This window comes from Populus euphratica, unplaced genomic scaffold (genome assembly GCF_000495115.2).
Source record: "Populus euphratica unplaced genomic scaffold, PopEup_1.0 scaffold33.1, whole genome shotgun sequence".
Lineage (NCBI taxonomy): Eukaryota > Viridiplantae > Streptophyta > Magnoliopsida > Malpighiales > Salicaceae > Populus > Populus euphratica.
The window spans coordinates 583,398-607,065 of NW_011499906.1; the positions used below are offsets into that span (position 1 = coordinate 583,398).

General features: G+C 31.6%; 2 protein-coding genes across 5 annotated transcripts; both read right to left on the reverse strand.

The window, feature by feature from the left end:
• Nucleotides 1-7,205: 7,205 nt before the first annotated feature.
• LOC105133403 (polyadenylate-binding protein-interacting protein 3-like) lies at nucleotides 7,206-14,022 on the reverse strand. Of its 2 annotated transcripts, none has more exons than XM_011037385.1 (15): nucleotides 13,744-14,022; nucleotides 12,878-13,036; nucleotides 12,652-12,807; nucleotides 12,373-12,503; nucleotides 11,907-12,097; nucleotides 11,229-11,406; nucleotides 10,905-11,138; nucleotides 10,532-10,656; nucleotides 10,330-10,399; nucleotides 10,187-10,214; nucleotides 9,264-9,589; nucleotides 8,919-9,065; nucleotides 8,421-8,519; nucleotides 8,224-8,286; nucleotides 7,206-7,697 (listed from the first exon to the last, which is right to left on the reverse strand). In XM_011037385.1, the coding sequence occupies exons 2-15, from the start codon at nucleotides 13,014-13,016 to the stop codon at nucleotides 7,668-7,670; spliced, it is 1,917 nt and encodes a 638-aa protein (XP_011035687.1). In that variant the 5' UTR covers nucleotides 13,017-13,036; nucleotides 13,744-14,022; the 3' UTR covers nucleotides 7,206-7,667. The 2 variants fall into 2 exon arrangements, with proteins under 2 accessions (XP_011035687.1, XP_011035686.1); XM_011037384.1 differs by having other exon boundaries at nucleotides 10,181-10,214.
• A 3,035-nt stretch (nucleotides 14,023-17,057) lies between these two features.
• Nucleotides 17,058-23,378, reverse strand: LOC105133404 (phospholipid:diacylglycerol acyltransferase 1-like). Of its 3 annotated transcripts, none has more exons than XR_843797.1 (7): nucleotides 22,789-23,378; nucleotides 21,579-21,801; nucleotides 21,166-21,449; nucleotides 19,822-20,140; nucleotides 19,252-19,511; nucleotides 17,759-18,633; nucleotides 17,058-17,383 (listed from the first exon to the last, which is right to left on the reverse strand). XR_843797.1 is itself a non-coding variant. In XM_011037387.1 (7 exons), the coding sequence occupies exons 1-6, from the start codon at nucleotides 23,235-23,237 to the stop codon at nucleotides 18,150-18,152; spliced, it is 2,019 nt and encodes a 672-aa protein (XP_011035689.1). In that variant the 5' UTR covers nucleotides 23,238-23,378; the 3' UTR covers nucleotides 17,058-17,380; nucleotides 18,141-18,149. The 3 variants fall into 3 exon arrangements, 2 of the variants coding, with proteins under 2 accessions (XP_011035689.1, XP_011035688.1); XM_011037387.1 differs by having other exon boundaries at nucleotides 17,058-17,380; nucleotides 18,141-18,633; XM_011037386.1 differs by having other exon boundaries at nucleotides 18,141-18,633.
• Nucleotides 23,379-23,668: the final 290 nt, after the last annotated feature.

Consider the following 23,668-nt stretch of genomic DNA (forward strand, 5'->3'; position numbering starts at 1 on the left):
TGCAATTTAAGTTCTTCAAGTCGTCAATCAATCCTTTCATTTATGTGATAGACTTGCATTAAAAATAGACATTTACCACAAATTATAGGTATCTTATATTATTAGATACATTATTATAAAACATATTTTAGTTAAGGAGTTATGGATACTTTAAGTGCAAAATGATGATATAAAACCATGATAAAAATGCACTTTTAAGTACTAATCATTAACTCAATGACAAGATTTTTTTTTTTAATCCAAAAGAACCCAAACACAAGTTCATTGAAAAAGCCATCAAGTCTAATCTAAAATCAGTTAAATACGAAAGGATCAAATTAAAAAAAAATATTATGATTGTAAAAAAAATAACATTATATAAATCTATAATATCATTAGTTGAGCGGATATAATAGAACAAACATTAGATTGCAAAGCTCTTTTAGTGTTTTGTTAATTATAGAATGAAAGTGTTTGAACTCATCTAATTTCACAATTAAGTATTTTAATTTTTTTAAATAGGTATTTGAACTTTTTATTTCACACAATAAAGTATCTAAATAGATATGTATTAGTCAAATGATGAAATGCATGTTAAGCAATAATATGGACACTAACACCTACGATAATATTTAGGATTGATGTCATTAATGAGATCCTATATTAGCAAGTAAATATAAGAAACATATCCCTTCAAAGATGAGCTAAAAATTACAAATAATAATTATTAAATATATAAATTGAAAGTGTGTGTAGGATAAATCTTTTTTGCTTTTCAAACTTTAGTTTTTTCCTTGGTCAAAATAAACTGAAAAAATTTTCTACTAATGATCTCTTATTTGGTATATTAAAAATGCCTTCGTGAGAAATTTTTTTGTAACATCTCAAATATTCAAGTACAAGATCTCACATATTAAATCTGTAAAGAATGTATTTTTTTTAATTGGTTGATAAATATTTAGAACTCAATTGATTGACCGAATATACCAAGATCTTACTCTTAAGTTTTGATCAGTTTTTATTTTTCGGTATTACATCAATTTAACATCATTTTTAGTGAAATTTCAACAAAAAATTTTTAATTTTTAGATGTTCCAAGTATCGACATTAGTTGAGTAAAATCAAAAACACTTTCTAACCATATATTCATGCAAAATCCATCCATATATTCTTGATCCAATCATCTTGTATCTCATCTCATTATATCTATCATTCATTAATTACATCTCATCAATCCATAGTACTTTTAGATTATTAATCTTCATTGAAAATAATATTAATAAAAAAAAACATGTTAATTATTATAAAATCTACATTAGGGATGTACAAGTCAAATTAGTTATATTGTCTCTACATAAAATGTAATGTCATGCATAACATACATTTACAACTTTAGTTATTACAAATTTCAATAATTAGCTATATAAAAAAATAAAAATATATATAATTACAACCCTAAAAGCTAGATTATACATTATGTTAGTCCATATTTTCTAAATCTAAACCAAGGTAACAATTATTAACTATTCTTGTTGAGCATGTAGATTACCTATAACAAAAATTAATATCATTATTTAAGTCTTAGGAAATTAAGAAATCTCATTTAGGTAATATTTTAAATCAATCATTTAATCTTATCATTTCATTTACTTACTCGTTCACCAAACAATCTTAAGAGATTCATTATATAATTAATTATTCTGGTATTCCTATATGGAAACTAACACTCTAATATTCTTTCATGACCACCATCAATTAATCTAAAAACCTGTCTTGGTTACTAATTAGTCCAACCAACTCATCTCAATTACTAATCAATTCAGTTACAAATTAATCTGGACAACTCATTCAAAATCCAATAATCTAGTATTCCATATGAATACTGTTAAATCCAATCAATCAATCCTGATTACTAATTAATCTAATATTTTCATTCGAAAGCCAACAATAAGGTATTCCTTATAAACACCATTCAATCCAGTCAACTTGTCTTTCTTACCAATCAATTCAACATTTTCATTTAAAAGCCAATAATCTGGTATTCCTTATAAATACCATTCAATCCGGTTAATCCATTTTGGTTGCCAATCAATCCGACATTCCCATTTGAAAGCCAATAATCCAATATTTCTTATAAATACCATTCATTTTTTTTCTCAAATTACATATCTCATTTTCCATACACATTAACAATACCACTATCCATATTTTCATGTATTAACTAACTCATAGGTTAGATTTACAGAAACATTATAAAGAAATACCACGAGGTACAAAATACCTAATTGTAGTCTGACTATGAGTGGCTCTATTAGCTCACTAAATCAGCCAAAAATTAGTGTTTGTTTATATAATTTATTCACCAATTTACTTACAAATAGTAAAATCACTTTGGCGATGTTTGGTTGATGTACATAAAAAATGAAGAAATAAAAAATAGAAATACATTTACTTTTAGAGAATGGGACAGAAATGGATTTTTATCTTTGTTTCATTAATAATTTTTAGCAAATTTCTTATCCCTCTTAAAAGAATGGAAAAAGGCGAAATATAACCAAATTAATTATTTTTATATTTTTTAGCTAATTTTTTATCCATTTAAAAAGAAGAGACAAAGGCGACAAAAACATAAATATAACAACTTAATTTTGTTTTCACAAATATCCCTTTAAACATTTCATAATCTCAATCTTATCCTTGCATTCATATTTGGACCATTAATTTAACTTTCATGTTTAGATTTGAAAACTAAAAAATACAAAAGAAAAAATCAGGAGAAATATAAGAAATATAAATAAAAGAGAGAGAAAAAATAACCAAACAAGATTACTTTCAAATAAAAGCTCTCATCATAAGAACTTTATAAACATCTATTTTTAATAATTTTATTATTAGATTCAAAAGATATATGGATTTGAAGTTCCATATTTAAAAGGTTTAAAATTAAATTGGTGTGTTGATTAGTTGTTTTAAAGTGATTTTAATGTTATATTTGTAATTATAATGTTGAGTGGAGTGTTTTTGTATTTTATTTTATGAAAATAAGACCCAAAATATTATTTTCCTGAATGATCGTTAAGTGCTTATCAAAATCAATAATATGTTCATATTTCAGTGAGCAACTGTTAGAGAAGACAATGACAAATGACTCATTGTTCATCAAATGAAGGACACGTTGTCTATTAATTTTTTTATCCTAAGGGTCTGGGCTTGATTCTGAACCAATAGAAATTGGTTTTGGTTCCTGATTAGTACTTAAAAGTGTATTTTTATTAAGATTTTATATCATCATTTTGCACTTGAAGTATCAATAACTCAACTAAAGCATATTTTATAATAATATATCTAATAATATAAGATACATTTAATTTATGATAAATATTCATTTTAAATGCAGGTCTATCACATAAATAAAAAGATTGATTGATGAATTTAAGAACTGAAATTGAAAGGATAAAGAGATATCCAAATTTAGAAAAGAGATGTCGGTGCAGTCCAAACCAAAATATTGTTCATTAATTGGGTCATATCTGAAGCTATAGATCTCGGATTTAAGTCTAATATATATAGATGGAAAGATAAGATATAGACCTACAACTTTCATATGGAGCCCAAGATTTAAAAAAGGTTATTTTCAAGTTCAAATTGTAGCAACAATAAAGAAGTTCAAATCTATCCTCCAAATCGAGCATTGTTCAGTGTTTAGCCCATATCTGGAGTTCTAAAAGTCCAAATGACCTCTATTTTTTATCCTAGAAGGGTAAGACAATTTTCTACAACTTTCATGTTTTTAAGTGGTTCCAATTTTGAAGTATCAATAACATTTTGGGAAGACAAAAGAAAATAAGGATTATCATCAAGTCAAGAGTTGGTCACGTACTCATCAATTAGTAATGAAATCAATAGTTTTCAATTTTGGCCCATGAAAGGAGGCATTTGCCATGCATTTAGACATCTTGGATTCTAGATCAAGATCATGTCTTTTCTTTCTCTCTTTATATTGCTTATGTTTTGCTTTCATTAATATCAAGTTTATGCCTTTCATTTCCCTTCTTTTACTTAGTTAACTTTTATTTTATTTATATTCTTATCTTTTTTATTTATATTTTTCTCTTTTATTATGTTTAACTAAATTTATTATGTCAAGGTGAAAAGATTACACTAATGGTGTAAGAATAAATATAGTTTAAACTCAATATGGACTTTAATATTTGATATCAACATGTTTTCTATTTGTTATCTTGTTCACTTTTTAATATTTTGCTTGTTAAATGACTAATCTAGATTTATGTTGTATAATACTTGGTACAACAAATGTTTGGCACTCTCATAGCTCATATTGTATGATATATAACCAACACCTAGCTATAAAAGGAACTTGATTTGTGTTAACATAAGTTATAGTCATGAATGCCTGACAAGATTTACAAGTATTAGCATTAATTGAATAAGATCACTAATATAATCATATTAACAATTTATAATCAGATTGAAACCTTTTTTGTGTGTAGTTTCCATTTGAGTAATAAGAGTTTATATTATACTTGTTTGACATACCATTAATGGATCCTCTAACCTTGACATTTGTTGTTATCATTATTTAATCCTTACGTTAATCTTTCATCTCAAAGTTCTCATTAACTTCTTCTTTTTTTTCTTCTTTATTATTATTATTATTACTATTATTATTACTATTACTACTACTATTACTACTACTAGTAGTAGTAGTAGTAGTATTACTATTACTATTCTTAGTAGTATTATTAGTATTATTACTATTGTTATTGTTGTTGTTGTATTATTATTATCTATAATTTATACAATTAACCTCCATGTGATTTGACCCCAGTCTTGCCGGTTTATTTATTACTTTGACACTCCTGCACTTGAAAGAAGACATCAGTCTTTTAATCGTGTCAGTTTCAAGCCAAGATATTTTATATGCGTTTTAATTTACTCTTTTTTAAATATGTTTTATCACAAACACGCATAGACAAATATGCATACACATGTATATTGAACATTAGATTATTAGCTCGTATAAAAAAATTAAATATTTTTTAATATAAAAAAAATATTTAAGTGTTGTATCTTGTTTTCTAGTAAAATAAAATAAATTATATAGAGATTAATTTAATATAACCTGGTCAACTTGATAAGTCTAGAGACAACTCGAATAACCTTTAAAAATATTTTTTTAATTTAAAAAAGAATTTCAATACAATATCTTTGTTTTTTAATATTGAGATCGCAACATATTGAATCAACTCATGTCAACCCAAGTTAATTTATCAAATTCACAACTCGGATCATGAAATTGTGATCCCAAGTTAATTTGTCAAATTCACAACTTGGATCATAAATTGTGATAACCCTCATAGAAAACAAATAGAAATAAATTATTAAACTCAATTTCTAATCAATCCAATGTTAATTGAAGAAATTTAAAAAAATGACCTTAGTTAACATAAATTAACCTACCAAACTTATTACTTGAGTCATAAAACTGGAATAACTTCATAAAAAAATCAAAATAAATAATGAAACTCAATTCTTAATCAATTCAATGTTGAAAAATAGAATTAAAAAAAAAATCAATTCTTTAAAAAAGATTAAAAAAAATGAGTTGAGTTAACCCTCTAAATCCATGACGTAGATCATAAAAATAGGATAATCTTATAGAAAATAAATTAAAATAAATTACGAAGTTTAATTCTCAAACAATCAAACATTGAAGGATGACATTAAAAAAAATCAATTTAAAAAAAAAAACAAAAAAAAACTTGATCAATCATGATTAACCTACTAAACCTACAATATGGGTCATGAAACTATAATAATTCTATAAAAAAAACCAATTAAAATAGATTTTGAAACTCAATATAAATTCAATGTTAAATGATGAATTTAAAAATAAAAACTAAAACTAAGTAAAGAAACAAAAAATAAAGTACTATTATTATAAACAATGAATTCGCCACCTGTTTTATTTAAAAAAAATAAATCTCTCTCTCTCTCTATATATATATATATGTATTTATATATAGAGAGAGAGAGAGAGATTTATTTTTCAAAATACTTTTTTCAAATATAATTATATTTTTATTTTATTTTATCAAATTAATATGAAAAATCAATCTTAAGAATTAAAATAAATTAATTAGATTAAATATTTTTTAATGAATTAAATAAAACTAATTAACCAAAAAAGTATAAGAAGAAATGTTTTCATTGGATGAGTGAGTTTATTAACATTATGAAAGAAAATGAATATTATTATTTAAAAATTAATATAATAATTAAAACATATATAATATAGAAAATAAAAATTGATTATGTTCTCAAAGAAAATGAATTTATTGGCGAAGAGGTGGGGATGAATGATAACCTAAAATATCTATTTGTGATGAGATTATTATCTTGGAGTTTCAATTGTATTACACATTAACTTTATGTTGATGAAAATATTTTATTTAATATACAACTGATTTGATTATTTATTTTATTATTAAATATACTTGAAAAAATAATTTAGTATCAAAGAAAATTGTGATTTAATTATACCACTTTTTTTAGCAATGAAATATCTATTTTATGATGGTCACAGATCCTTAACCAACATGATTTTAATGAGTGAAAATATTACTACTTTAAATAAGTTAAAAAGAAAATTAATGCTCATTTTAAACTGAAGGGAAAATAAATTCATTCATCACTCCAACCATTGCAAGTTTATGATAATACATAAGTAAAATAAATTCATTCATTAACCACGCTATATTTTACACATCAGAACCAAACACAGTATTATTTTTAATTTTTTATTTTTTTATTTTTTATTTTAAAATAAGATTATTTAAACTCCTCCATTTCAAAAAAAATTATTTTTTATTTTAAATTAATATTTTTAAATTATTTTAATATATTAATTTTAAAATAAAAAATATATTATTTTAATATATTTTAAAATAAAAATATTTTAAAATATAGCCATAACCACACTCACTTCTAAACCGATGAGAGCTTGAACACAACAATCATCCACACTAGCAGGCCTGCAGTAGTCTGAGAATTTTGCAGTCCATTTTCTTCCTTCCATATTTCACAGAGCCGGCCGTACCGTATTCAGAACATGCTAGAAAACTGCTCCTCCTGGGTTTTAGATATGCCCCCCCCACCCCACACACACACACACACATCTACCAACCAACCACCTGAGCCAAACCTCAAAGGCTCAAAAAACCGTTTTCTTTATTTTTCCAATAAAACAAAGAACAGAGTTCAAACTATTCTTTTTCCAGATATTTAGGGTTGACATGAGATGTCAATGCATTGAGTTCGAAGTTTAATTTCCCAATGCAACTGCCTAAATATACACGGACATAAACAATACACAAACTTTAGCACCTTATTTGGTCCCAAACTACTTTATTGAAAGAAAACAGTCAAAATAAGTACAAGACAAAAAACAAAAAAAAGAACAATCCAGTCAGTATAAATGAGGCACACAGGATACATCCCAGAATAAATCCACTTCCTCCGCCCCAACTTGGCATGTCAAGACCTGCAGAATCTTAATGGACACTAGACATAAATCCCCAGTAATTGTTCCAATCCACGTCTTCAAAATCCATTCTTAATGTGCAGAGTAAGAACCGTTGATACAGCAGTGTACAGCAGTCAATAACTTAAAACTCGCGTCCTTTATATGGCATTTCCTGTATGGAAACAATATAGTGTACATAAGTTGGCTAATACCAGTTCCGGTGACCTCATAGTTACACTCCATTTTCAAGAAAATAGAAATATGTTCCACCCCAACTGCATATGCCAAATGCATTGCATTCCTCCACCTTTCACCGCCACATCTCCTCATCCACGGGAAAAAGATAATTAAATAAAAAATTCCTTAAATCTTCAACCAAATCATACCAAGTCATGACCAGTGAACTGATGGGCAGAATTCAGTCCTTCCCAAAAAAATATAAGCTTCAAATATTGCTTCTATTTCTCTATTTGTTAAATGGAAAATTAGCTATTTTAGGCTTCTTTTAAAAAACAAATTATGTACGCTGTTCTCTATTTCAATATAGCTTTGGAAATATGGTAGCTCCCCACTCATCATGCAGATGATACCAGCTTCAGTGTCTTTCTTATAGAGCACTCATTATTATGCAGAAAGGGAAAAAAAAAAAGACAAGACAGGTCCTCCCTATTAAAATTAAAGATCAGAAATTTACTTACAGGTTGGTAGCTTGGCATGTACAAGACATGCCTAGGGTGGCCAAGAAGCATCTGCTGCCCGAACTGCAGTTACATGTATACAACTAGTCATATATATGTGTGTGTGTACATTTGGATAACTATCTAAACAATTTTACATTGAGGTGACATGCCCTGAAGAATCCCAAAATCACCTCAAACACGAGTAAATATGGTACCTGAGGTCCACCAGGATGAAAATATGCTTGTGGAGCTTGCAATGGTGCAACCTGAGGATTAAACATGACAGGCTGTTGCCCATTGAATGAAGGTCCAGGCTGCAAAATCTTGGGAGTTAGTCACTTCTGATAACTGAAATTGGATGTAAAGTTCAAAAAGAACTGCCCATACCATCTGTTGAATACATATTCTTACATCTAAAGGACATAATCACCATTCCTACTTGTAAGCATTGAGAGATGGAATCACACCATTGAATCAAGATAATTCAAGAATGATATTATAAACCAGTTTTACATTTTTCTCTATTATTTTTTAGTTCATTTCTACAGAAAAAGAATCATCCATCAGTTTTCCAACCACAGTATGGAGACTAAAAAGACATAAGAAAGCATCACTGAACCTAGCTCTTCTTCTACTTAAACTAAATACAAAAGGCAGAACAAATAAGCAATCAAGTTATATCTTAGAAGCAATAAAGTCATGTCAGTACTTACTCCGACTCCCACAGGCATCCCATGCATATGTGGTGGAGCAGAAAGATTAGGTTGAAAATAGAAGGAACCATCTGACATTGGGGAAGGGGGCCTAGCAGGTGTTTGAGAAGGGGTGAAACTCTTGGCGTTGGGATTAAGTTTAAATTCCTGATAACCAAATTAAAAAAATAGAAACAAAGAACACTCAAATATATTAGCCAGTGTCAGAGAACTATAGATAATATATTCTAAAATATGCGGTACCCTTCATATGTATGAGAAATAGAGTATGTTCCATGTGCTTGTGCTACTGCTGAAAAATAGAAAGTATATCCATTCATATATACCATGTTGAACCAAACAAACCTTGGCATGGGGATTTAACGCTGACTTCTCAGAAGATAATGAACCCATTGATGAGCTTGGGGATAAACCAGGACCACTTGAAGCTGGAAAGGCACCTGCACGATCAGAATTTGATGATGCGGAACTACCAGGTCGTCCACGAGAGTTTACTGGCTGCGTTTCTACAGCTCCCTTGGTAGATGCCGCACCGTCTAACAGTTGACCAGGGGAACTAGTCTTTTTGTTATTTTTTGAAAAGACATGGGATGAAGGGGTATATGCAGTGGTATTAGAGGATAGCCTCCCTTTATCAGATTCATTTTTCTTGTCATCCAATGACTTAGAATCTACAGAAAAAAATAGAATGATTGTTGAAAGATAAAGAAATTCCAAACGCCCATGTGCCATTACCACAGGTATTGTCAAAGAATCATTTAAACTCAAAAGCTTAAGCTATTAGAAGAGGCCTCAAGATATGATTTATATTTTTCTCCACACACACCATAAAGTGAACTTTTTAGGCTTGAAACTTGCACAAGTCCACCACTATACTGTGCTGAATTATTAATTTAATTAAATAGAATAGGGGTGGTGAAATTTGAACTTATAACTATTTGGTCATCAAAACTTTGATAATATATCAAAGAACTATTTCAATTCAAAAGCTTAAGTTATTAGATGAGATCCTAAAATATAATTTATATTATTCTCTAACAAGTATCCTACTTTTATATGCAAAAATTGCATAGGCCAAGTGTAGCTGGAAAAATGTAAGAAAGTTAATTGCACAAATTTTTTAAATAATTGTTTCTTTATGACATTTTCATAACTCGCTTTATTTTTTGACAAGTTAATGCAATGAATTCATAATAAAAGACATTCATACTACAACTTAAATGAATGAATGGGGTAAAAGCATTGCAGAGTTACTGACTCACCCTTACCTTTTGATAATTGAGCATCCTCAGTCAGCTGTAATTAAATGAATAGAAATGAAGAACAAGTTTATATTAGAGGCATCACAATTAAAGACAACTAATAAAGCTCTCTTCGGAACAAAAAAAATAGTCATTAAAGTTTGACTCACCTTCTTCTCCTCTCCACGCTCCTTAATGTTGTCAAGTTCTCCATGTTCAAAATGTCGATCCTCTTGGGCCCTATTATAAATGGAATTCAAGAATTTTACAGCACGACAAATTCATTTGTCCTCCCAAAAACCATTTTTGTGTAATGAAATGCAACTTAAATTATCATCAAGGAAATACTGAATTAAATACAATAGTAACAACCTGCTTTCACTATCTGAAGTGGACAAACTAGTAGGAGGTTCTGATGCCAACTTTGCAGCATGATCATGAGATCCTGGATGATGCAAATCTGCACAAGTGCTTGATTGAGAACATTGTACCTCATCCTGAAAAGAAAGATAGAAATACAGTACAAGTATGACAATAAGTAGTAATTCCTTCAAAAAGAAATAACATAAATCAAAACTAACTACCAGGCAGGGGATGCTTAAAATAAATGACTACATAGTGCTCCATGTTGAAAATATGCTAAAAATAATTTTTAGAATTATAAAGCAAGTAAAAAATATGCTCTGATTAGAAATGCTAAACAACAATATCTACATAAACTGAAAGTGATTATTTGAGAAAATACCAAGGAAGAGGATGATAACACTCGAGTCCCAACATTGCTTTTTGCATGGGTCAAATCTGACTTCTTAATGGAAGAGGCAGATGGCCCTCCAAAAGTTTCACTGTTGAGAGAACTCAACACCACGTCATCAAGTTCTTCATGCCCACCATCATCAATGGCTCCACCTCTATAGACTGAAGAGAATCGGGTCTCCTCATCAACCTCAAAACTTTCATGAAGATGGATGCCTCTTTCCTGTTGGATAAATTGACAAAAGAAGTAAGACTAACTTACAGAAAAAATAAACTAAAATAGAAGCAGAAAATAGCATTAGGATAACCTCACCTCTGCTAAGTGAAGGTCGCGTGTTTCCTCCCCCTCGATCTCTCTTGCTATCCTCACAGCTTCCCTTTCCCATTCTTTCATCCGAGGACCCCTCTCCAGCTTTGTTGTATAAAGTTCCTCGTCAAAGGTGCTTTTTACTCCAAACAACATTTCATTTGTTTCAAATTGATCCCAGCCCCTAATATGCCAATAAACAAAAATAGGTTTCAAATCAGTAATAAAAATAACATGGGGATGCACCAGATTTACAACACCAAGGAAAAAAACAAAAAGAAATTTTAAGATGCATATATCAATGGAAAAAGGTGCCAGGGGGCAGGGGGTGTTTTTGGTAGCACAAGCCAAAACTCCAATGTCTATGTGACACTGGGTTCCAATTCAATTATATATTTGTATCAACCACAGAAGGTTTAACCTTAGCCTACCTGTACCTGAATTGAATACCTCTATTTTCATAAAGTTAATCAAATCCTACTATAATTGTGATGAATTTAAATGGAAGAGGATGGAAAAGCATGATTAGAAAGCTGTGAGAAAACAAATTTAATTCACAAAAATACAAGCCACTGACAGCAAAGTAAAAAATCAGTCAGTTGATATTCTACTCTACCAGAGAAGATTAAAAACAGTAGAACAATTACCAAGAAATTTGGGGAAAGAAATACTTAATATAACAACCTATTCCAATGGCCATCAAATATGTTCTCTAGTTCAGGGCATTGTGGCTCGTCTTCGTCAGGGACCCAAGGTTCCAGCTCTCTCTCTGTTTCAACAAGTCGTGACTGTGATATAGAGGAGTCGATCATAATTTCTTGCTGCTTTGCATGTTGGAGCTCATTGGACATCCCATCTATGGTAACAGAGACATCCTGGCATCATATATCATAGAGCCTGATTAAATCACCACTAAACGAAGAGCAAAAACATAAACATCCATATAGCCTGACACAACCAACTTGTCCACTACAAAATTAACAAGCTAATCAAATGCAGTTTTTTCCCCTTTTTGTTCTTTGTTATCCAATAAATATCATCTCAAAGGTTCCATTCAGAACCACATGTAAACAACTTGAAAATCAACTTCACTGAAGAAAAGACCATACTTGAGGATGCAGAGTAAAAAAGAAAGGAAATGCAGCAGAACCTTCGCAATAACTTGTACAACTTCTTTTCCAGGTAAAATCAAAATCTTTGATGGAGCCTTGCTGACACACTCTGCCTTTTGGCCTCGGAGAGAAACATCCTTTATCAAGCGAGCCATTTTCAAAATTATTGCTGAAATTGAAAAGCAAGGGAATGCTGAGAACAAAATAGACTAAACACAGGATTGCACATGACACTAGAGCATAATTAGAATCAATTTACAACACAGTTAACAACAAGTGTAAAATCTCTTCAACTCAACTAAATTGACAAAACTTACCAAATTCCTTTTCAGCATTTGTTGTGTAACATGTTCCAGAATATACGGATCCATTTTTCAGCTGGACCTCCACGGGATGGCCAATAAGACAGGTTGTTAAATATACTAGCCGATCACGCAAAGGACTCTCGTAAACTCCAACTTTTCCCATTGCACCTACATCAAAAGTTTTAGAATTGGAATATATAATCTAGAGTGACAAGAGCTTCAGGCCATGGAAGCCCACCTGCATTACTCAATCTATTCGTGTGTGCTTTTCCAGATTGCACCTTATTTTCAAACCTTGTCCCCCAATCTCTTTCAGTTCTCCGACGACCAAAACCATTAGCAGAAGATTTGGGCTGCATAGCCGGTTGCAAATTCATCTCAACAGCAGCACCTTCCTCTGGCAAATAGAAACAGGTTTAAAGTCAGCTCAAATCAATGCACTACAGTGTGGCGCCAAAGATAAGTATAGATACCTTGAAAGCACATATAGACGCAGTAACAAACAGATTTTAAGGGGAAAAGGTAAGCCAAAAATATGGCCATAGATGGAGTAAAACATAGAGATATAAGTTTACCCAGCCCTGACAAGTTTGAACCAAACACCTTGTTTAGTAACACAGGTGCCATGCAGTTGCTGGTTTAGCACTTGCATAACTGACATGATACTACCAACCACCAACTAGATGTGCCAATTGAATGGATTCTCTAACCAGTCTCAACAGACCCTTGATAATTCTTAATCCAAAAGATCATCATCCCTGCAACTAGAGCGACACCCTAAAAAGACAACATTAGTTGTCTTAAAAATTCCCCTTTCCTAACAATCAGAACTCAGCAGACATAACACAAGTCAATCTGACAGCCCTTATGCATCTCCTCTCACAAAAATCAACACATAGACAATAAAACAGTATAAAACCCTAAAGTTGGTAACCAGAAAATAAAAAAAAGGCTGAATTAAAGTAACCCTAATACACAAATTGCTTATTAAACTATTATGATTCAAAACTTAAAGCAGTTATTTGATTTGAGTACGCTTGAAAATATTGAAAGTGTGAAATCAATGGCGACACAGAAGTAATTAAGAAAACGATCGTCATTTACCTGCAATAAGCTTCAAATAATTAAGCTGTAATTTAATTTTGACGCAGCGTCGACAACGCGAGCGGGGGGAGGGGGGGATTGGACTCGCTGAGTTAGGGTTTTTTATCAAAGAGCGTAAATCACGAGGGGAGAGTCTATATACATGTATTAGCGAGGGGAAGTGAGCGGACTCGGTGTGATCGATCGGAAGGGGTGGTGTTTGGGTATGTTATTTTGAAGAGAATGTGAAATACAGAGGGTGGTGATAAAAATTGAAACGGAAGAGGAATGATCATGTATATACGAATGTAGGGAGAGTTTGGTGGGCAAAAAAAGAAAAACCTAAAAGAAAAGGAGAAAATACTGTTTACCTAGGCAGTTCACCATGAATGAAAATAGTCTTTTCTCCTTCTTGGCCTTTAAAAAAAAAAAGAAACTTTTAGCGAAATATTTAAGGTAAAACAATCTGTGTATTAGGATAATTTTATTGTTCTAAAATTAATTAGAGATATGACAGATATTTTATGTTTTAATTATATAGTTAATTTACATCACTGTCCTCAAAAAAAAAATAGTTTCTATTAAGGGTTATTTTTTTATTTTTATATAAATATGAACAATAGAGGCCTTTTTATAATTTTAATTTTAGTTGCACGGTAAAACGTTGGCACTTTTGATGTTAAATAATTTAACCCTTAAGTTAAGGGGTATTTGTGTCATTTTCTTACTATTCTTTTATAATTAATGAGTTGAGTGGGTTATTTAAATATTTTAATAAATAAAAAAGAATTAAAAAAATATATTGACACATGTGTGAGCCTTAGCGTGTCAACTGACATCTTAGAATAGTGCGTGCAGCTGATTCAAAATATTAAAATTATCTTTTTAAGTTTGTTTTTAATACATCTCAATGTAATTTCCATGAGAAAATGATGCATACATAAATAAGTTTATTGGTATGTCCACCGTAACCAATTTTTTTTCTTCTCCATTTTTACCGCTCTCTTCCTTGATCTTTGTGCATGCCTTATAATTTTTTAGATGAACTATTAAATTTTTTTATTTAAATCATGTTATTTTAATTATTATTTATTTTATTTTATATAATTTGTAAAATTGAAATTTGATTTGCTATTTATAGCAAGTTTTTTTATTAGATTTAGTCATTTTATTTAATTTTTTAAAATTTTACCCTTTATAAAAAATTTACTCGAAGTCATATTTCAACTTTTAATTTGTTTGGATTTTAACTTTTTGGTTTAGCATTTCACATATTACAAGTTTTAAAAATCATCCAAACTTTAAAGGGTTTGCTCGAGATTTATTTGTTTTATTTAATATTTTTTAAAACTAATGTTTTTTTCAGTTTTTTTATATTTTTTAATTAAAGATTGAGCTCTATTTTTTTTTCTAATATTCTGTATCTTTTGTTTTTTATTTGATTGGGGTTTTTTTGTGTTTTTTTACTTATTTTTGTATTAAGTTTATTTTCATAGATAAACTTAATCCTTAAGTTAAATAGAATTGATTAGTTGAATATAGGCAGATGATCACTTTTTTTTTTCTTTTTATGACATTGCTTTAATGACCCATATAGTTTCTTTCAATGTTGTCATGCAGTCTTTTGTAGTGGGGTTTGGATCGTCCCAGCAAAGGTCTTTTAATAATGGGCATTGTCCACAGTTGAATGGCAATGAGTCTCCAACGTTCTTTTCTTTCTTCTCATGTTAGGTATGATAATGACATCTCATTTATTTTAGTTAATTGTTATCAAATATTTTTTTTATAATTCATCTATTATTGTTGCCTATGATTTAGATCAGACTATTACATTACTTGATCTTATTAGATTCAAACAAGTTAATAACTCAAACATTGGGTTTTTTTTTTGTTTATTTACAAATATTATAGTTGCCTAAACATCCATGTTGTACGTTAAAAAAACACTGATAAGACAACAACATAACACAGGTCAAGTATCTCATGATTTCACTGTTAAATGTTTAAATGTGTGTTTGGATTAAGGGGTGGTTAGGGTTTTTTAATAGGATAAAAAAAATAACAAAACAACATATATTTTTAGCTTTTAATGAGATGTGGTTTGTGCTATAAGAGGATTATACCTACAAAAAAAACTCAACATCATCTCGCCACACCTCAATTTTAAACATACATTAAAGAGATGTATAAAAATATGATAGCGGTTGTTTTTTAAAGTATTTTTTTACTTAAAAATACATCAAAATAATATTTTTTATTTTAAAAAAAAATATTTTTAATATCAATATAACAAAACTATCATAAAAAAAAATATTTTTAATATCAACATAACAAAACTATCAAAAAAATAAAAAAATAATAATTTTAAGCAAATAAAATTTCAAATTTTGTCCAATCTCTAAATGGAATGCAATGTCAAATGAGACATAAGTACTTGTTTAAGAATATGGTAAGGGAAAATGAATTTGAATGTTTTTTTTTTAAATTACTCCATAAAACAAAACCCTAAAAAGTATGTAATTATACATGAGGTGTGGATTGTACTTAGATGAATTGTACCTAGAAAATCCAAACTAACCTCACCTCACTTAAAATATATTTTAAGATTTTGTTTAGTTTTATATTCTAATAATATTTTTAAAAAATTTTAAATCTTTTTAATTTTAAATTATTTTTTAAATCATTTTAATATAATAATATTAAAAATAAAAAAATTATTTTAATACATTTGTCACACTCCTCGAACAAGCTCCAAGTTTAACTCAGGTAGATTTTAACTTTTGAAGGGAGTAATTTCTTTTTTGAGAACATTGAGGGCCGGAGTTTTTAGGGTTATTGTGTTTGCAAAGGTACTCAAAATTAATTTTTCAAAATCCCATAAATAATTTCAAGAAAACTACCAAGCACGTACGAAAAAAGTTATTTGGGATAAAAAAATTATTATTATTTTGTTTTTCAACTCCATGTTAATCTTTGATCTTGCGTCAAAAAGCTTGTGTCAATATAATTCATGCTACGATTAGAAAATTATAAAAGCTTTTGTTTTGCAAAATCTCACCGTTGTTAAATTTCACCCCCCTAAAATGTTTTTTTTTTTTTTTAATTTTGCCGTACCAAACTAAAACCCCTAATGGTCTCTCAGTGCTAAACCACAAGGTAAATAAACATGTGCAATTCTGCAACCTCACCGTCCTCAATTCGATTATGCATCTTCCGCAGCTTTAACAACAGCCTCATCATGCCAGAATCCTTATCAGGATTCGTTTAGCTTTAGAAATGGTTCCCACACATATTGATATTCTAAACTACAGTTCCAAGGACAAGGACAAGTCACCTGAGCTCCATCATTTCCTTTCAATACATTTTCACATGTAAGAACACAGAGATAGGAATTATACAAATGCAATTGGTGAATATTAACCAATAATAATCAAGCGTGAGAAACAACAAAGATAGTAGCTGCGATTCAGTTTATGTCCACTGATCCATTAACTTGTAACCAGCTCTGCTGCTTCCTTTACTATTACTTTTAAAGAAGAAATCAACAAGCTTCGATTCCATTGCCTGCGTTGTCTTCAATCTCTAATGTTCAGGACAAGCACAAACTCACAGAAGGTCTGTCAAGACTGAATCACTAACATTGTCCTGAAGCCTCACACCTCTGCACAGCCAAAAAACAAATGACACAAGTTTCAGCCAAACTTTCTTCAAATAGGAAATAAGGACAGCCAAATTGAGGGCAGCTGTTTGACAACGAAATGAAAAGAGCCGGACCATGGAGTATGAGAACAGATAAAAAAAATATTGGGGTCACATTACAAAGCCTTGAATTTTTTCCTTTCAGAGATTGAATGAACATTAAGAGGCGAATAAGAATAATAAGAGGTGATCGCGGTAAATATTGTTTTTTAAAATATTTTTTATTTAAAAATATATTAAAATAATATTTTTTAATAGCAATATATCAAAATGATAAAAAAAAAAACATAAAAAAATTAAGCACAAAAATCAATTTTTTGAGAAACACGGTTTCAACCTTGTCCCAATGTCCAGTACGAGAAAGTCAACAACAAATAGGAACACCAAACCAACAGGCATAGGGCAGCGGCAACTTGGAAGGAAACATTGGCTCCAAATCAAATAGCAGAAGAAAGTAGCTTGACATTGAAATGAAAGATCCAATATTGCTAGAAATCCATCCACGATTTGCTGGATCCATGAAGATTGACGTCATCCACAACATGGACATGGAGCAACAAGGACAAGGATAAGGTTGTAGTAGCTATGGTCAAGACTCTAGAATGGATATTGCCACAAATGCTCAGACCAGAATACAAGACCTGGACGAACAGCAAGAACCAAAAGAAAAATTCACTCTCAAAAAGAAAAAAATCGGTCCCACATCAGAAGGTACATACCACTTGCAATCACAGTTGTAGATGGATCTTCTCAGACCACTTAAATATATCTGAATAAACTTGATCACCCCCCAACTCTTCTCCTGTAGCACCAGCTGCCACTCTCATTATATCCTCAATCAAAGCAAAGTTTCCCATTATATCAACATGAGCACCACTTTGGGTGCCCCGGCCTTCTAAGAAGTTTGCTGGAGGAGAATGAGCATACTCTCTAATGTACGTTCGACTTCCTGAAGGATTGAATCTCGTTTTCCCACGCCAACCTTTAGCACACATTAAACCTGAACTTAAAACAGGAACAGTCTCATCCCCATCAACAGAATAGACTCCACCTTTCAGACAGCTGTCTTCATCTTGTTCATCAGCTGATGTATCAATCTGAAATGGAATAGCGCACTCAGCTGAAGGAGATAACTTGTAAACATAAGCTCTTTCAGTTGGTACGCCCACTCCATACAGGGAGAAAATCTCCATTTCTGGGGCGTTGGGCAATCTGTAAAACCAGAGTGAGAGGTTATCATCGACGTGAAGACCTTGTAAGACACTCATGACTAGGGCATTCAATCAGGTAATTGGACATCATGGAAAAGAAATGAAAAAAATAACAACCCAAGAGACTTGATAGCAGAAAACATTTGAGAAAATGGAATTCAAAAGTGGATTTGTGACACCATGGAAAGAGAAATCTTAAATATCAAGAACATAATGTTGTACAGTGCATCTATGAAAATTGCATACTAGCATGTTTATTAACAGAACTGCATGTTTATTTAAAAAAAAAATCAACATCAGAGAATTTCCAATGTTCAAACCTGATAGTGTTGATTTAGCTTTTTCAGTGGCGCAATAGTCATTCAAAATTTTCAAATTAATTCTTAGGGTTTAAATCTCTTCGCACAATACACACTATAAAATCAGTATATAGTTTGGCTTCCTTAAAAAACATAGCTATTTATAGTTGGCACGTTTATACATAAGCATACCTGTGAAATGGGAGTGTATGCAAGCACTATGACTAGACGCTATTGTTCAACACATCACAAAACTACTGCCAAGAAGACTAACATATCACAGTTTCCATGTATAACTGACTAAGTGGACAGAATCTCACTTTGTCTCCAAGGGGTTTGACCAATATTTGTAGTGCTGGTATTTTGGATCATCAAAATTGTCAGCAATTCCATAAGAGAAAGGAGCCCTGCCACGCTCCATCATCTTTGGGGCAACAAAGCGCAGCAGATCTATCATAGATTCAGCAGTATAAACCTTATATTCTGCAACAGCTTTAATACCTCCAAATCCCATGTCATGGTACTCTGTCCACACATCACGACAGGAGGTGTTTGCAACACTTTGGCCTTTAACAGCATCCTGCATGTTAAGATAGAACAAAACATATTAAAGAGAACGGGGTTTCTTAAAAGCTAATTCTGATGTGTAAAAGCACTAAAACTCAGAATGAGAGATTAGTTAATCTTTCTATGACGAATAGACAGTCATAATTAACAAAATGAAAAATTATAATCTTAAAACTGACTGCAAGAGAGTAAAAGGTAAAAGTTATTAAATCTGCATAATGTAATTAGGTCAAATGGTAAAAGGAAAAAACTTGCACAGATAAGCTAGAAATTCAAAGATATAGCTGTCTTTTCAACAAATTTAGGAAAACAAATAAACTAACCCTGAAGTCAATCCTCTCAATGTCAGATGAAAGTGCCTCAGCTACATCTTTCCCAAATGATATGATCCTTCCATAATTAGCTCTCTTCGTTTGAGAGATCTCACTTTCAGGGCCATCTTGGCTTGCTTTCTGGGTGTCAGTGTTTCTTTGCTTACTCTTCATGGGAGTATATCCTTCCTCAGGCGACCAATCAAGATCACCCCAAATAGTGTCTCCACCTTTAGGAATCATTGACATGGTTGAATCCCATGTGCGAGACATTCTCATTATATGTTGCATTGTCTGAAAGCCATTGTCCAAGACACCAGGTGCGATGGCCCTGCAGGATGAGGGATGTTCTAAAACATTCACTACAAACAAGACCAGTGCTGGCATACAGATATATAGATAAATTAAGACCAGCAGTCATGTACAGATAATCAAATAAATTGTGCCAAGTAAGTCCATAAGAGCAAGAGCCTCTAGGAAAGCAATAGCATGACCAACTGTCCTTCAGCAATAAAAGAGCCATTTCTCATCTCAAAAATAAATTAAAAACAAAGATAAAGCAGATTTAAGAACAAAAAGTTGAAATAGGATGAGTAGAGAGCAACAAAGATATTAAAAATCAGGCAAAGGAAAGAAACCCAAATCTCATATTTTGCAAGAAGTATAGTGGTTCCCATTAGAACTGTAGTAGTGATTAGCCCCTACCAAAAAAATTATCAACAATGATATCACAGTGTGAAAGTTTATGCCTTTAATAAATAAAATACTGAATCCTTCAAACCAATTATCATTTGTGCTTGAGAAAATAACTAAGACGGACAATAGATAGAGATTAGAATAAGAAAGTTGCCACTCAAGAACCAATAATTCAGATGCCAGTGCAAGAAAAGAAAAACTTCCTCAGAACACAATATAGCATAACACAATACTTGCCCATAATAACTTTCTCCCGTTTAACATGCAAATTGAGGAATTTCTGGCATGCAAAAATTACATTTCTCCAAGTTTACATGCATTGCCAGTGTTTCAGGTCACAGACAAGAAGAATTTTTGTCCAAGGTGCGTGATAAAGTAGGCTACTGAGTGAGACCTTGAGGACATCTCAGAATGTCATCATGGAACAGACTTTGAAAATGAAATAAATGGAGTTAAATAGGTCGATATTTATGGTCATCATCTATGGAAAAAATATTCAAGATGATGTATCATTTTGCTGCAAGTTATGATTTCCCCATGTGAGTCACGCTCATCATTAAACAAGCCATGAGAAGCCTTTACCCATTAACTACAGTAGGAGTTATAGCCATAAGAAGCTTGCTACCCATTAACTATAGTAAAGTAAAGCTAGAGATCAACCTGGCAACTGCAATATCCTTCGCTTCAGCAGAGAAAAGTCCAGAGACAGCTTTTGGAACGCCTAAAAATGGTCCACCAATATTCATCACTGCCTTGATATGCTTAGCACACCAATCTGGACCACCCCCACCACCCATTGGAGCTGGTGCCTCCACCCACTTCATAAAATGCAGAAAGTACAGAACACCCATGGAATGTGGTATAATAACGGCCTTGTTTCCACCATTTGCTTCAACCATAAGTTCAATAGTACTCTTGATGCGGCTTAATGTTTGGTCACGGACCTGATTAATTGAGTTCAACAGATAAATTCATTCATGGTGAAAGTACCAGGTTCAAAGAATAAATAAATTCTGCCAGCATAAAGGACACAAATGATAAACTTAAGTTCCTAAAAAAGAATAGACAGAAACCTCAGTGTTCTGAAATGAAAGTCTCCAGTCATATGATGCCATGTACATTGTCTTCTCCTCATATCCAATGCGTGCCAAATTAGCAATCAAAACTGCCCAAACAAAATATCCAGGAGCAAAGTAATCGGCTGCCACAAGTCCACAGACAGGCCTGACCCTTATACCAGGAGGATCCAATCCAGTTTCATTGTCTAGAGACATATGTTCTACCCAGCAGAGAGGCCTAAAAAACACCCAACAAAGAAAATGAAGAATCACCTGACAAAGGACAAAGGGCATTTATGAAACTCCACAAGTTCACACACAACTAACAGTGAGAAAGCTGGCAATGATATCTAATCTGGACCGGCAGTGTTACCCCTAGGAATGTCTTTATGGATTCTTGTTCCAGATAGCTACTGCCTCACTCTTTTTCAGCGGCGTAGCACAGGGTATAAGGTCCTAGTTAACCAGGAGAAGGGCAAGGTCATTTTCTCAAAGTATCTGTTAAAGTGATCGAACCTGACTTCAGCATAAGAGAACATGATATCAGACATCGCACTTGCCTATTTATAGTTGGAACAATACCAACTAAGAAGCAATTTTAATTGACAATAATTCTCCACCTTCTTCCATTCTACATCTCAAACACCAGTCTTGCGAAAAGGAAAGCCATTTAAAAATGAAGTATCGATACCAAGATTTCCAAAAACGGAAAAAAGTTGACAAATCAAGCAAGAACAAACTAATTTGTCTCCTCGACAACTGGCCACATTCCTTTCCGTGAAAGTTACATCACACAAAATTAATTAGTGATATGCCGAAATCAAATCTACTAAGAATAGGAAAAGAGGCCCAAAAAAAAACTAAAACCTAATGAAAACAATGACAGGTAAAGCCTAATGAAAACACTTAATCAACAGAGCTCATGAAACACTCAGCACATAAATGCCTCCAAATTAACAAACCCCGTGAATTATATTTGGCAAAGAAATGTATAGACTCATTGAAAGAACAAACCACTTCTATTTCCATTTCAACGGACACCAACACACACAGTGTATTCTATCAACAGTAAGTGAAAACAAATGAAAAACCCAACAATCATCCATACCTACCACTTCGATTTCCATTTAAACGGACAGGCGCGCGCGCGCGCACCAAACACACAAAGTATTCTATCAATAGTAAGTAAAAACAAATGAAAAACCTTTCAATCATCCATGCCTACCTTTTATACACTTCACCGAAAGTTCCACCCCAAAGCCTTTTCCTAAACAACCCGTCAGCACACTGATGCCCTTCCCACAGCTCAAGCCCTGCAGTTACAATTCCAGGAACAAAAACCACAGGATGTTTTGCCTTGAGTCCTTCTTTCCTCAACTTTACACCAGGTGGATCAGGCAAAGGACCCGTGATTGCCTCAGTCACATATTGAGGGAGAGAAGCAGGCATAACGTTGTATAGAAACAATAAAGTCCACCAGGTTACGCATATGCACCCAACAATCCAACAACAGTTGTCCACACATGACCATTTTGGTTTGGATTTTTTGTCACTCTTCCTGTGGTGTTTGTTTTTGCTATAGTCCTCCTGTACTTCTTCCTCCTCATCCTCATCCTCTTTTTGTAGTGAGGTGTTCCTGGGTTCGACGGGTTTTCGGCGACGAATGGAGGCCATTGTTCCTTTTTTTTTCCGGGGGCGGGGGGGGGGAATCAATTAGCTTAAAAAGCAGAAAAGAAATGGAAAAGAGCAGAATCGAGTACAAGACATCGAGAAACAGAGCAGTTTGAGTTTAACTGAGATAGGCGAACAAGGAAGACATCAAAATGGGCTTTTTTAGCTAAGATGGGTTTTGTCTTATCTATGTAAAAAAATCTCGAAAACTTTTTTATTTGAAAACGTCCGATGTTCCGGATGTTTGTTGATTTTTAAAATAATTTTTTATTTAAAAATATATTAAAATAATTAATTTTTTAGATTTTTTATCTTTTAAGTTAGAATATTAAAATTATAAAACATTAAAAATATTTTAAAAAATACTTAAAACAAATAAAAAAACTATATTAAAATAATATGATGGTTACTTTTTACTTAAAAATATATTAAAA